The sequence below is a fragment of the Callithrix jacchus genome, chromosome 10, assembly GCF_049354715.1.
Source record: "Callithrix jacchus isolate 240 chromosome 10, calJac240_pri, whole genome shotgun sequence".
Lineage (NCBI taxonomy): Eukaryota > Metazoa > Chordata > Mammalia > Primates > Cebidae > Callithrix > Callithrix jacchus.
The window spans coordinates 111793308-111808867 of NC_133511.1; the positions used below are offsets into that span (position 1 = coordinate 111793308).

At 42.5% G+C, this 15560-nt stretch overlaps 1 protein-coding gene across 8 annotated transcripts in view; it reads right to left on the reverse strand.

Annotated features, from left to right (window-relative positions):
• Positions 1–530: 530 nt before the first annotated feature.
• CKAP5 (cytoskeleton associated protein 5) overlaps positions 531–15560 on the reverse strand; it is a 111104-nt gene continuing 96074 nt past the window's right edge. For all 8 annotated transcript variants that reach the window (XM_035262552.3, XM_035262550.3, XM_078340966.1 and 5 more), the window contains 9 exons: positions 11482–11661; positions 10037–10224; positions 9423–9498; positions 8217–8405; positions 7989–8126; positions 7400–7483; positions 7147–7306; positions 1414–1565; positions 531–1250 (listed from right to left, as the gene is read on the reverse strand). In XM_035262552.3, the coding sequence (XP_035118443.1) occupies positions 1008–1250; positions 1414–1565; positions 7147–7306; positions 7400–7483; positions 7989–8126; positions 8217–8405; positions 9423–9498; positions 10037–10224; positions 11482–11661 (1410 nt within the window). In that variant the 3' untranslated portion in view covers positions 531–1007. The remainder of the gene's footprint in view (positions 1251–1413; positions 1566–7146; positions 7307–7399; positions 7484–7988; positions 8127–8216; positions 8406–9422; positions 9499–10036; positions 10225–11481; positions 11662–15560) is intronic.

The window sequence follows — 15560 nt, forward strand, 5'->3', positions numbered from 1 at the left end:
TTTATTCCAGAGGTGAATGCTCAGCTCACTTTCTAGTCCTTACTCTGAATGTGAAGCAACTGTTAGCCTGGACCAAAAGAGGCTCAGATAACCAGGGAGGAAACCACTAAGCTTTCCCAAACTCCATTAGTCAAATGAACCCAAGTCTGGTTCTCATAAGTGTGAGAACCACTGAAGCCCAGCCAATCTCTGGGCACAATCTTGTGTGCCTTTGGTCAGCAAAGTGGTAGGATGTCCAAGAGCTCCTTGAAACAACTGGTGATAATGAAAGGGAAGTCATGACCAAAATCTCAAAAACAAGGATGAGATTTTTCTGCTCCCTAGGAGCTGCATGTGGAAAGCAGCAAAGGCGAGTTCCTTCCATTACAAAGGAATAGAAGACAGCTCCAAGTCTGTGAGCCAAGAAGAAGGGAAGTTCTGTAAGCAGTAATTAACCTTTCTCTAACTGGCTGAATACCCAGCTGGTACCAAAAGAGGTTAAACAAATTGCTGCCCAATGCTCCATGATATGGAGCATCTTGGGAGTCAGGTATAGTTAATGCAAACTTTATTTATAAAAGACTCTTAAATTAGTTGTATCATGCCATGCATTCATACAGAATACAGTGACCCTTCAGGGCAACAGAGAGAAGAGCTCACAAACTGAAAGGAAAACTGTTAAAGAGTTTCTAATATTAACTATTAGAAAGCTAGGAAAGATTAGGACAATTTTACAAATGAGCAATTAAAAAGAAAATGATCTGGGAACTAGACTGAGCAGAAGGGGCAGCTGTTTACAAGTCTGTACACTAAACTCATCCACAGACAGTCTTCTAGAGCGGCGGGACGCTGACGGAGAGAAGCAGAGTATGTACAAATACTTGTGCCACAACGACTCCTCCCCCAGCTCCACGGCATGATACATACAACCAGTTTGTGTACACTAGGCCTGCTGAGGCCACTTTAAACTATGAGGACTTCTAGTTTAGTAAACTAAAGCTGCAGGGTACCAGGGGAATGGGGCAGCTTCATTTGCGACTGCTCTTTATTCTTTCCAGTCTTTTTTTCAAGTCGTCTATGTTAGCTGTGGAGGAGGAGGAGGTCACAGTTCCTGAAGAGTGAGTCTGGTTAGAATCCAGGTCTGAATGCTGGTGCTGTTCCCGCGATTCCCGGAGCTGAGAGAGTTTGCTGTGGAGCATGTCTGTGGAAGAGGCGACGGTAGGAACTGCTGGTTTGGAGAGCAAAGAGGTCAACGGGGGTCGGTCATCTTGCTATTGAGAGAAGGAGAGAGATTATCTAAGATCAGGTCAAGCAAGTCAAGATGCAGCTCCAGAACAACATACACCAAGACTGAGCCACTTCTCTGTGGGCCGGCCTGCCTCGGACCTGCTGTGACTCCCCTCCCTGAGTTGCACAGAAGAAAAGGAGCAGTACCTTTGTGTTGTCCAGACCACATCGCTGTCGGAGGATCTTTAGCCTTTCCAGGTAGACAGATGGCCCCACTTCTTCCCCATTTGTGTTACCTATGGAAGACACTGTGCTTGTGGATGTGGGGACACAGGTGACCTCCATCTGAGGGGAGATGCCTAGAGAGGAAAAAGTAGGAAGAATATTCAGATAGCCACATATCTCCCATCTGAAGTTTATCTCCCACCAAAAAGAACAATTAAGAATTTCGTGGGGCTTGAATATTGTCACTATACTTGAAAACTAAAAATTCCACAAGAATCTATCTGGGGTTGGTGATAAAGGGTGCTCTGAAATAATATACAATATAAGCTTCTTGAGAATGCCAAGAATTGATAAAGGCAGAATGTAAATTGGATCATCCCTCTACATCCTGGATGATGCAGGGGCTGTATTCCAGTAATCCCAGGGCTAACTTGGGCAATCCAAAAAGCTGAAGCTACTCCTGAGGATAATGTAATCGCCCACTGAAAACTCAAGGACCTTAAATGTTTGGAAGAATTAGATTAAGTTTGGACCAACGACACATAGGTGAAACTCATTCAAACCTGTGAAGGAAGCAAGGTGTTCAAGGCTATGGCATATTCATGGGGAACATAAGGAGGTGTCCAACAATTATCTAAAGAAGGCAGAGAACTGGAGTGTTTGTAACCCTTCCACTAAGATCAATATTCTGGCAGGAGAGAGGAAAACCAAAAAAGAAACCAAAACAAAAAAAATCACACTTCCTAAATTTCTGAGAATAACAATGATACAATGCAGGCATTTAAAATACTTCACTTGGTATCAATACAAATGCATTCCACAGGCCCCAAAGATAAGGTACTAGGAGGAAACACTGCCTTATGGTAATAGAAAAGTACAACAGGTTACTCCAGGGAAAAAAGACTCCTTTAATGTAAAGATGAGGAGAATCCTCTGAGAGGGTGAAAAATGAATGAAGGATTATGTCAAAGTAGCAATAAGAGATGTCTAATTACTTTAAGGCACGAAATCAACTCAATAATCACTGGGAATACATGCTTGTGCTGCTAAAGTGCTGTTTAGGCCAAAATTATCACACATTGAACATCACCAAAAAGGGCTTTGGAAACAAGGAAAGGATGCCTGTTCTGATCAAACTATGGTAAGCTGACATGTGGCACAGTGTTTGCCATTCTGCTCACCACACTTCAAGAAAAAGACCTCGTAAGAGTCGAAGACCAGCCTGGGCAACAAAATGAGACCCTGGCCAGGTGCAGTGGCTCACGCCTGTAATCCCAGCACTTTGGGAGGCTAAGGCAGGGGGATCACTTGAGGTCAGGGGTTCAAGACCAGCCTGGCCAACATGGTGAAACCCTGTCTCTATAAAAAATACAAAAATTAGCTGGGAGTGGTAGCTATCTAGGGAGGCTGAGGCATGAGAATCACTTGAACCTGGAAGGCTGCAGTAAGCTAACTTAGATGACAGAGTGAGACCCTCTCTCAAACCCCACAGAAACAAAAAAAACCCTATCTCAAAAAATGAAAAGACTCATACAGTCTTGGAAAGGTGTAATTTAAGGCGTCAAAAACAAAAAAGAACTCCCAACTGTTTGAGAGAACAAAATTTAACTGAAGCTTCAGCCTAGCAAGATACAGGTTGAGTGGATTTGATCAGGGTCTGAAAACCACAAAGGGACATGCTGTGATGGGCAAACACATTCTCAAGGTGGCTCACACCTGATATCCTGGTGGAAGTGTAAGTGAATGTCACTAAACTCGGAACTAAGCACAGCACTGATGAGAGGGCCCTTTTGTAGTTGGGTCTCTCTTGTCTTGGATGAAGGCTCATGATAGCTATTTTCTATAACTGAAACCTCTTAAATCTTCCCGTTTGTCTCTAGATCCTGTAAGTGGTAATTCTCAAATAGGGGCTTTTTCACTGTGGGGGCAGTAATATTTCAGCTTAAACTTAGTTATTGCATTCATTCCTATCATTTAGCAAATATCATCATGTGTTGCTTAAAGGCAGGGATACATTCTGAGAAATGCATTGTTAGGTAATTTTATTGTTATGCGAACACCTAGTTGGTATAACCTGCCATACACCTAGGCTACAAATCTGTACAGCATGTTACTGTACTGAATACTGTAGGCAATTTTAACACAACGTTAAGTATTTCTAAACAAAGAAAAGGTACAGTAAGAATGCCGTATAAAAGATAAATGGAGCCAGGTGTGATGGCTCATGCCTGTAATCCCAGCACTTTGGGAGGCAGAGGTGGGTGGATCGCCTGAGGTCAGCAGTTCGAGACTAGCCTGACCAACATAGTAAAACCCCGTCTCTACTAAAAATACAAAAAATTAGCCGGGCGTGGTAGCAGGCACCTGTAATCCCAGCTACTCGGGAGGCTGAGGCAGGAGAATCACTTGAACCCGGGAGGCAGAGGTTGCGATGAGCTGAGATTGCACCATTGCATTCCAGCCTGGGCAATAAGAGTGAGATTCCGTCTCAAAAAAAAAATAAATAAATAAATGGTACATCTGTATAGAACATTTACCAGGAATGGAGCTTGTAAAACTAGAAATTGCTCTAGGTGAGTGGGTGGTGTGTGAAGATGAATGTCTAGGACACTACTGTCGATTTTATAAACACGGCACACTTAGGTTACACTAAATTTATAGAAAAATAATTGCACTACGATATGACAGCTATCATATCATTAGGTGATACCATTTGGTGCTTTTCAGCTCCATTGTAATCTTATGGGACTGGCTGGGCATGGTGGCTCACACCTGTAATCCTAAAACTTTGGGAGGCTGAAGTGGGTGGCTCACTTGAGACCAGTTCAAGACCAGCTGGGGCAACATGGCAAAACCCTGTCTCTACTAAAAATACACACAAAAAATTTGGGTGTGGTGGCACACACCTGTAATTCCAGCTATTTGGGAGGCCAAGGCAAAAGAATCACTTGAACCCAGGAAGTGGAGGTTACAGTGAGCCAAGATCATGTCACTGCACTCCAGCCTGGATGATAGCCTGTCTCAAAACCAATAAATAATCTTATGGAACCACCATCATATATACAGTCCATCATTGGCTGAAATATGCATAATTTGACATGATTTGATATGCATGATTAGACACAGATGCTGAACAATTAACCTGATAAATACATTATATAGTATGTTAGAGGTGTAAGTGCTGCCAGGCATGGTGGCTCACACCTGTAATCCAAGCACTTTGGAGGCCAAGGCAGGTGGATCACCTGAGGTCGGGAGTTCAAGACCAGCCTGACCAACATGGTGAAACCCCGTCTTAAAAAAAAAAAGTAAGTGCTATGGCAGGGTGAGGGAGAGGTTAGAAGTTTTAAACAATAAGATTTTGCTGGCCAGGAGCGGTGGCTCACACCTATAATCCCAGTACTTTGGGAGGCTAAGGTGTGTGGATCATCTGAGGTCAAGAGTTTGAGACCAGCTTGACCAACATGGTGAAACCCTGTCTCTATTAAAAATATAAAACTTGGCATGATGGTACACATCTATAATACCAGCTACTTGGGAGGCTGAGGCAGGAGAATTTCTTGAACCTAGGAGGCGGAGGCTGCAGTGAGCCAAGATCGTGCCATAGCACTGCAGCCTGGGCAACAGAGCAAGACTCCCATCTTAAAAAAGAAAAGGTTTTACTAAGATGGTGGTATCTGAACAAAGATGTGAAAGAGGAAAGGGAGCTAGGCAATGAACCCATCTTAGGAAGAACATTTATGTGTAAGAAATAGCCAGTGCAAAGGCCCTAAGAAGACACATGCCTGGTGTCTTTCAGAAACAACCAGGGGGAGGCCAGGCAAGGTGGCTCACCCCTGAAATCCTGGCACTTTGGGAGGCTGAGGTGGGTGACTCATTTGAGCCCAGAAGTTAGAGACCAGCCTGGGCAACAAGGAGAAACCCTGTCTCTACAAAAAATACAAAAATTAGCCAAGCACAGTGACATGCACCTGTAGTCCCAGCTACTCAGGAGGTTGAAGTGGGAGGATTGCTCAAACCCAGTGAGCCATGATTGCACCACTGCACTCCAGCATGAGTGACAGAGAGAGAGAGACCCTGATTCAAAAAGAAATGGGGGGGGGGGGGCTGGTGGAGCTAGAGTGAAACAACAGAGTAAGTGATGAGGTGCTAGAGGTATTGGCAGGTCCTACAAACACAGGACCTCAGAGACCTTTAAAAGGTCTTTTGTGAGCATTTAAACTTTAAGAAAAATATGCAGCTGGGTGCGGTGGCTCAAGCCTGTAATCCTAGCACCTTGGGAGGCCGAGGTGGGTGGATTGCGAGGTCAAGAGATCAAGACCATCCTGGTCAACATGGTGAAACCCCGTCTCTCCTAAAAATACAAAAAAAATTAGCTGGGCATGGTGGCGCGTGCCTGTAATCCCAGCTACTTGGGAGGCTGAGGCAGGAGAATTGCCTGAATCCAGGAGGCGGAGGTTGCAGTGAGCCAAGATCGCGCCATTGCACTCCAGCCTGGGTAACAGGAGTGAAACTCCATCTTGGAAAAAAAAAAAAAAAAAGGCCTTTTGCTTTTGCTGAGTGAAAGGGAGCGCTTCTGGAAAATGTGTCATTAGCGTCATTTTGATGCTATGTGTGGAAAAGAATAGAGGGAGGCAGGGTGGAAGCAGGGAGATCAGGTAGGAAGATAATGCAATAATCCAGATGAGAGAGAACATATCACACCAAGGTAGTAGCAGTGAAGGTGAGAAGTGTGGACAGATTCTGCATATGGTTTGCAGGTAGAGCCAATAATTTCCTGGTAGAAAGGAAGAGAAGACTCAAAAGCTTTGGATATTAACAACCTAGAAGGATAAAGTTGCCAAGATGGAAAAGAACTCAAATGGATCAGGCTTAGGGGATGATCAGGAGTTCGGTTTTTGACATGTAGAGTTTACAATGCCTATTTGAGGCCAGGCGTGGTGGCTCAGCCCTGTAATCCCAGCACTTTGGGAGGCCAAGGTGGACAAATCACCTCAGGTCAGGAGTTCAAGACCAGCTTGGCCAACATGGTAAAACCCTGTCTCTGTTAAAATTACAAAAATTAGCTGAGTGTGATGTGCCTGCCCATGGTCCCAGCTACTCTTGAGGTGGAGGTTGCAGTGAGCCAAGATTGCACCACTGCACTCCAGCCAGGGTGACAGAGTGAGACTGTCTCAAAAAAATAAAAAATAAAAAAGGAAGAAACAATGTCTGTTGAAACCCAGGTGGAGATATCATGAAGGTTATAGCAGTTTGGAAATCAGGAAGGAGGTCTAAGCTGGAGATTTAAATGTTATTTAAAGTGGTGAAAGCAGATGAATTCATTAAGGAAATAAAAGAAAGGGAGAAGACAACCACAGACTGAACCCTGGAGGATGTCCACAGTTAAGAGGTCAGAGTGAGCAAGAATCAGTCAAAAGCCAAAAAGGAACAGCCAGTGAGATTAGAGGAAAACAAGATAGAGTGGACAACTTGAAGCCAAGTGAAGAAGCTGTCTCAAGCAAAGGCAGGGAACAATTTACCATTGTCAAATTCTGATGATGGGTCAAGTCAGTTGGCTGAGAATTGACCACTGGATATAGCAATGAGAAGATCATTTGGTTACCATTAAGAATTGAGATTCATGGATACAAATGTAAACCAACCAAAACTCCGGGTTCCTGAGCTAGGAGCTACGTTGAGCTTATTCCTGGAGCTATAAAAGAAATCCATTACCTGTTGAAGTGGAAATGCGGCCTTTGCCCTCCCTCTCCATCTCAATCACCCGAAGGCCTCTCTCAACATAGCTCTGGAAGAACTGTGAGGAATTTTTCAGAAATGGCTCAATGTCAGCATCTGAATATTTCTTCTTATATTCATATAACTCTGCTAGTCCCTGGTGAACAAGAAACAGGAAGAGGTGAGGATGGATGTTAGTGTCCCTTTTCCGTAAAGCAGACTCCATTCTGTTTAACCCTTTCACTCTTACCTCTTTAGTGTTCTCTTTAGAGCCAATCTTCTTAAAAATCTCAGCTAAGAAATCATTCACTTTGGCCTTTGATGATTTTTCATCCTGAAAAGTTCAAAGACACAAGGAAGAACTGGTTATACTTGAGTTATTCATTAGGAACTGATGGTTGGACATGAACAGAAAACATCTCAAAATCTGGGCCTTACTGGTATGTTCCTACAGATAACAGATGCACCAATGATGTAGGGTCTTGTAGCAGAAACACTGACGTTTGGGTTACTGAATCTCCGGTCTCAGATTTCCACCTCAACTTGATAGAGAGGGAACTGACCCATTCTTCCCAGGTTAAGTAGAGCTAGCTATTTATCTCGTGACCAATGCCTTAGCCATCTTTCTTGGGGACCAAAAACCACAGGGTTATACTTAGTTTAGATTTTAAAATTTCAAGGTGGAAATGGTTACTGCATCACAGCAGGAGACTGATTAGACCGGTTCCTGAGCCTTCCCCTGGGGCCTTCAGAAAGAGTCTCCAGGTGACCTACACCTTAGATAAGATCACTTGCAGTGTAGCCTCATTTCCCTCAATCTTTCAAGTCAGGTCACTCACTATTCGAGATGCTCCCTTTTCTGTTTCCTTATCAGACTTGCTCCCAGTCTGGTCCATACTGTGCTTCATCATCCGGCAGAGATGGGCCTCCAGCTCAGATTCGTTTTTGTTGTCAATCATCGTTAGGTGGTCCAGGATCTGAGGGAGATACATGCATGACTGGTAGCATCACCATTTCCAGGATTTTCTCTCAAGCTCCCTCAAAGACCAGTTGTGATTCTTACTCACCTTGGGCCCTTTTAATTTGCATAAGGTGTGTAGCAGGGTCTTTAGGGTCCTTATGGGAAATTCACTTTTGCATTGCTTCAGTTTCTCTTTGGGGAAGACTTTCATGAAAATGTGGATATCCAGAAGAATTCTGTCCAGGTTAATGCTATTTATGGTATCAGGTAATAATCGAACCATTCTCCAGAGACACTATTGAAAAGAATAAAAGAATTAGAAGGAGTGACTGAAGAATGAGGATCATTTGTCACCATTCATCTTCCCTAAGCTCTGGGCTCACTTCTAAAAGATGGCCAGGGATATAAATGTGGCACATATCTTTCAAGTTCAGCTGCTAAAACATGAAAAATTGTAATCACTTCTACCATGACACCAGCTGATGTGTGTCCAGTCATCATCTAATCATCCATGTCTACTCCTTCCCACTCCCCAGAGCTAGGGGCCGTCATTTAACGTGGTAGCAATTCTGTCTTGGGTTTCCTTGGTAACTGAGAATAAAGTAGTTCATGTTGCTTAACCAAATCTAACACAAGGAGACAAAATATCTGATACTACTGCAGTGTAATAACAGTATTACAATGTTATAAATGTTCATTTGGTCTCTTTTGTAAAAAGAGACCAAATATCACAGGGCTATATATATCTTTTCTCCCAAAATAAATAAAATTTCTCAAACTTCTTTCCTTTTGATTTTTAGAGAATTAGTAAAATATTTACAAAATACCTGCTCCCTTTCACTGTTTGAGGCCACAAACTGTTCAGGCCTGAACTTAGGATATAAATTGTAGGAAGGGAAAAACAGAAGACCAATTTATATATATATATGTGTGTGTGTGTGTGTGTGTGTGTATTATATACATGTATATAATACACATATATATTAAAAACTCTCTATATATTTTAGAGACTGAGTCTCACTATTGTCAAGGCTGGAGTGTAGTGGTGTGATCAAGCTTACTCTTGGGTTTAAGCAATCTTTTCACCTCAGCCTCCTGAGTAGCTGGTACCATAAAAGAATGCCACCACACCCAGCTAAATTTTTTAAAATTTATTTTATTAATATTTTTATTATGAAAAATATATTTTTTTCAGGTGTGACTTGGTTGATTTGAGCCTATATCTTTCTTAGCTCCAATTCCTCTTTCCCCATACTTTTAACAAAGTGATTGCATCTTTGAGAGAAAAGAAATCAAATCATTTCAACTTCACCTTCATAACAAGCTCTGAGAATTTGGGAGAACTGGCTGTTGCTAGCAGGCTGTCTTGGAGCAAAACAAGTAGGGCACTGGAAGAAAAACCCAACACAACAGCATTAAGTTTCAAACCTGCATTCCAATTAAAATTAGTAATTGAAAGAGCAAGTGAGATTACTCTATCCATCTAATAAATTGAGAGGTCATGGATCAGGACATATCCTGGAGTACCTGACATTCAGTTAAGAAAATAAACATTGTTTAAGCCTTGTAAGTCACCACTTGGTAAGTGTAAGGTTTGTCATTCTGTTTTTCATTGTGATTGGTAGCTGAGAAAGAATAAAATGTACCTGAAATGTACAAGAAAAATGTACCTAACAAACTTTACAGTCCTATTCTAGAAAATGCATGATATTGACTGGCTGAGTAGCTACTAGTTTTAGCTATGGTCTCAGGCTAAAATACCTTTGGTCCATGATGAAGAGTAATAAATCAACTTCCGAGGCACACTTAAGTGTTGATTTGTGATTATTAGGTTGCCTAGGAAGTTGACTTATGGAGGTTAAGGTTTCTAGGTATAGACGAAAGAGAGGATGTCCCAGGCTCGTTTGGCTGGGAGTACAGATATACCTCAGGATGTTAGTCTGGTCCGACTTCTCCAGAACCTTCACCACCAAGAGGTTCACAGAGCGGATGACCTGTTGTCCTTCCTCAAGATCTTCAATCCGAGAATCCAGCATTAAGGTGATGAGGCCATGCATTAGGTCTTTTAGTACTCCAGTGGAGGCCTCCCGGGCAAGGCTCTCTATCTGAAATAGCTATCCAGACATAATTGTATCAGGGAGGTGTAAAACTCAATATAGAGAATAAAGAATATAAATCTGGGTGGCAAATTCTGGTAAACATTCAATTATGTTGTATTTTTAAAATTTCAGAGTAATAGCTGGGTGTGGTGGCTCATGCCTGTAATCCCAGCACTTCGTGAGGCCGAGGCAGGTGGATCATGAGGTCAAGAGAGCGAGACCATCCTGGCCAACATGGTGAAATCCTGTCTTTTAAAAAATAAAGAAAAAATAAAAAAAATTCAGAGTAATAATGAAAAAACAAAACAGCATACTCCCCTAAGCCTCTAGTAATAGGCAAAATTAATTGGTGTACTTCTTTCTAATTGTAAAAGTTGTTTCTTTAAGATGGAATCTCACTCTGTCACCCATGCTGGAGTGCAGTGGTGCAATCTTGGCTCCTGGTGACCTCTGCCTCCTGGGTTCTAGCAATTCTCTGCTTTAGTCTCCCAAGCAGCTGAAATTATGGGCGCCTGCCACCACACCCATAATTTTTTGGATTTTTAGTAGAGACAGAGTTTCACCATCTTGGCAAGGCTGGTCTTGAACTCCTGACCTTGTGAATCACCCGCCTTAGCCTCCCAAAGTGCTGGGATTAGAGGCGTGAGTTACTGTGCCTGGCCAAAGTATTTGTTTTTACCTGTGAAATTATTTCCTGTTATGCCAAATCTGTAATTTCTGGCTAGTTGGTGTCATTAAGTCCACCCTTTTAGCCCCAATTTAAGAAAGCATATTGATATTGAAATCCAAGTGAGTATCTTTGAAATCCAAGTGAATGTCTATATTATCCTTATAATCTGCTCTAAAGATAAATCATTGGCAAAATTCTCCCTTTTATTTTTAGTTGACATGTAATAACTATACAAATTTATGGAATACAGAGTGATATTTTAATTCATGCATACAATGTATACTGATCAAACCAGGCTACTTAGCATTTTTAATGTAAGCATACTTATCTGTGAAAAGTCAGCTAGGGCCTACCATGCCTGATGAAGAAACTGGCAGAAGAAGCTAGGTAGTCTGTAAGCATTTTATTTTATCCTAACAGTAAGGTGGGATGGAGTATAGCCCAGCATCCAATGAAAGCCATCAGTAGCTTGCTATATAATGCATGTAAAATTCTACCAAGTGACACAGGACTCACTGGAACATCTGCATGGATTCTGGCTTTAGAACCCAGGCAGGCTGAGAGACTGATGGGAAGCTGAAATTTTGCAGAAGTGCCCTTACCGAAATCATGTTGCCAATGATACAGCTATACAATTTGATGATCTCATCCTTCTCCAATTTCTCATCTGCCATGTGTGTGTTGTAGATGAGTCTTAGCTGCATGAACGTGGCTATCAGAAACTGATCAATATGGCCAGACATGGCTTCAGCTTTGTCTTCCTGTCTCAGGACCTCATCGATCTGATAACAAAAATTTCAAGATATATTTTCCAAGCTTCATACTTCCGAAGTAGCAGGAAATGCTATATGAAACTTCTCTGTAAGAATATTGATTAGTAAAGTACTTCCAAAGTCTTATCTTGAAAAATATTCCCATTTATTTTATTTATTTTGAGACAGAGTTTCGCTCTTTCGCCTAGGCTGGAGTGCAGTGGCATAATCTTGGCTCACTGCAACCTCTGCCTTCCAGTTTCAAGCAATTCTACTGCCTCAGTCTCCTGAGTAGCTGGGATTACAGGCGCCCGTCACCACGCCCAGCTAATTTTTAAATTTTTAGTAAAGAAGGGGTTTCACCATTTTGGCCAGGCTGGTCTTGAACTCCTGACCTCGTGATCCACCCACCTTGGCTTCCCAAAGTGCTGGGATCATATAGGCATGAGCCATTGGGCCCAACCCCATTTACTTTATATATAAATAACTAGGGATTTATTTACAAATTCCTCCACTTGGGAGGCCAACGTGGGCAAATCACTTGAGGTCAGGAGTTCGAGACCAGCCTGGCCAAGATGGTAAAACCCTGTTTCTACTAAGAATACAAAAATTAGCCTGGTGTGGTGACAGGCACCTGTAATCCCAGCTAGTTGAGAGGTTGAAGCAGAAGAACTGTTAAACCCAGGAGGTGGAGGTTGCAGTCAGCCTAGATCATGCCACTGCACTCCAGCCTTGGACAGAGCAAGACTCAATCTCATAAAAACAAACAAACAAAAAACCCCACAAATGTTTAGGTTTCAATGTTCAATTTATTAAAAAGAATGCTTTTTAGACTCTTTACACAGGGCTGATATTAAGATCTCCATTTACCGATGAAAAGTGAGGCTCAGAAAGATCAGACTACTTGGTCCAAACTCAAAACTCAGCTTTATCACATATTGGTCCAGCATTCTGTTTTGGTACACTGGCTGTCACTAACGGTGAAAGGCATTATGTTTATATCCAATCTATTAGCAAGTTCTGTGGATTCTGCTTCCAAAAGAAACCCTGAAACCATCACTCCTTTCTTCTCCACTATTATCATCCTCGTGGCATATGGTATTGTTCATATAAATTTTGGCCACAGCTTCCTAAAAGAATTGCTGGAAAACGGCCAGGCGCGGTGGCTCACGCCTATAATCCCAGCACTTTGGGAGGCTAAGGCGGGTGGATCACGAGGTCAAGAGATCGAGACCATCCTGGTCAACAAGGTGAAACCCTGTCTCTACTAAAAATAGAAAAATTAGCTGGGCATGGTGGTGCGCGCCTGTAGTGCCAGCTACTCGGGAGGCTGAGGCAGGAGAATTGCTTGAACCCAGAAGGTAGAGGTTGCAGTGAGCCGAGATCGTGCCATTGCACTCCAGCCTGGGTAATAACAGCGAAACTCCGTCTCAAAAAAAAAAAGAATTGCTGGAATCCACTCTTGCCTTGCATATAATCTTATCTCTAGAGTGGCCAGAGTAATTTCTTCTACAATTAATACAAACAAAAAAACTGCAAAAGTGAAAAAAAAAGTACATTACAGAAACACTGAAAGGGTAGTAGAGGAACTCTTTTATCCTAAATCATTTAAGAGTAAGTTATCAATCTTACGTTCCACAACCCTCTGATATTTTAAGGTATACTTACTAACAACAAGGACATTCTCCTTTGTAAGTACAATGAAACCATCAACATCAAGAAATTAACAGGCCAGGCGTGGTGGCTCACGCCTGTAATCCAAGCACTTTGGAGGCCAAGGTGAGTGGGTCACCTGAGGTCGGGAGTTCAAGACCAGCCTGACCAACATGGTGAAACCTCTTTTTTTTTTTTTTAAAAAAAAAAAAAGGAAATTAACATTGCTGTTACTATCATCTAATCCTCAGACCCCATTCCGTTTTCTCTAATAACCTCAATTATGTCCTTTAAAGCAAAAGACCAGTGTAGAATCATGTACTGCATTTACCTGTAATGTCTCTCAGTCTCTTTATAGTCTAGGATGGTTCTTCAGTCTTTTCTTGACTTTTTTGACCTTGAATCATTTTTTTTTTTTTGAGACAGAGTCTTGCTCTTGTTGCCCAGGCTGGAATGCAATGGTGCAATCTTGGCTTACCGCAACCTCCGCCTCCTGGGTTTAAGTAATTCTCCTGCCTCAGCCTCCCCAGTAGCTGGGATTACAGACATGCATCACCATACGTGGCTAGTTTTTTTGTATTTTTAGTATAGGCTGGGTTTCTCCATGTTGGTCAGTCTGGTCTCGAACTACTCATCTCAGGTGCCTGCCTCAGCCTCCCAAAGTGCTGGGATAAAAGCATGAGCCACCATGCCCGGCTTTGACCTGGAATCTTTATAAAGATTGTCCCTTAATTTGTATTTCTCTGATGTTTCCTATGATTCAGGTTATGCAACATTAGAAATATCAGCAAAGTGATACGGAACTCTCACTGGATCCTATCAGTGTAGCACATAATTTCCTTTTGTCAGCTTGACGCGATGGCTCACACCTATAATCCCAGCATTTTGGGAGGCCGAGGCAGGTGGATCACCTGAGGTCAGGAGTTCGACCAGCCTGGTCAACATGGTGAAATCCCGTCTCTTCTAAAAATACAAAAATTAGGTGGATGTGATGGTAGATGCCTGTAATTCCAGCTACAAGAAAGGCTGAGGCAGGAGAATTGCTTGAACCCAGGAGGCAGAGGTTGCAGTGAGCCGAAACTGCGCCACTGCACTCCAGCCTGGGCAACAGAGCGAGATTCCATCTCAAAAAAACAAAAAAATTATTTTGTCATATTGTTGTTGATTCATTTTGGGTTTATTTATTTATTTGTGATGGAATCTTGCTTTGTCACCTAGGCTGGAGTGCAGTGCACTTGACTCACTGTAGCCTTCACCTCCTGGGTTCAAGTGATTCTCCTGCCTCAGCCTCCCCAGCAGCTGGGATTACAGGCATGTGCCACCATGCTCAGCTACTATTTGTATTTTTAGTAAAGACAGTTTCACCATATTGGTCAGGCTGGTCTTGAACTCCTGACCTTGTGATCCACCTTTCTTGGCTTCCCAAAGTGCTGGGATTATAGGCATAAGCCACTGTACCTGGCCTATTTTTAATTTTTTTTCGAGACAGGGTTTTACTCTGTCACTCAGGCTGGAGTAAGTATAGTGGTACAATCACAGCTCACTGCAGCCTCAACCTCCTGGGCTCAAGTAATCTTCCCACCTCAGCCTCCTGAGCAGCTGGTATTCTAGGCAGGAACCACCACACCCACCACGATTTCTGTTTTTAAAAATTTCTAATGATTTTCCATCATAATTGAAATAAACTCCAACTCACCCTAGTGCTTTTAAAGCCCTACATGATTTGATCACTGCCCCTCAAATCTCATGCTGTATCATTCCCCTCCTTGAACACTATGCTCCAGGCACATGAACCTTCTCTTACTTCCTTGAACTTGCAAGCTCGTTTCTTCCCTAAGTCCTTTGAGTACTAGCTGTTTCCTCTGCTTGGAGTCTCTTAGCCTCACACATATCAAGAGTTTTCCTGATCACCCAGTCTAAGTAACTACTCAGTTTCTCTCTCTCATTACCCAATTTGAGTTATATTTACATAGTAGTTACAACTGTGTGATATTTTCTTGTTTACTTGTCTCTGTCCACTAAAATCTAAGTTTAAGTTCCGTGAGAGCTGGTCCTTACTTGTTAACTGTTCTTATATCTCTAGCCTCTGGTGAATCAATGCAATTAAAAAAATGAAAGGCTCAGCCAGATGCAGTGATGCAAACCTGTTGACCCAGCTACTCAGGAAGCTGAGACAGAAGGATTACTTGAGCCCAGGAGTTTAGGGCTGCAGCATGCTATGATAGTGCATGTGAATAGTCACTGCACTCCAGCCTGGGGCAACCTAGTGAGACCCT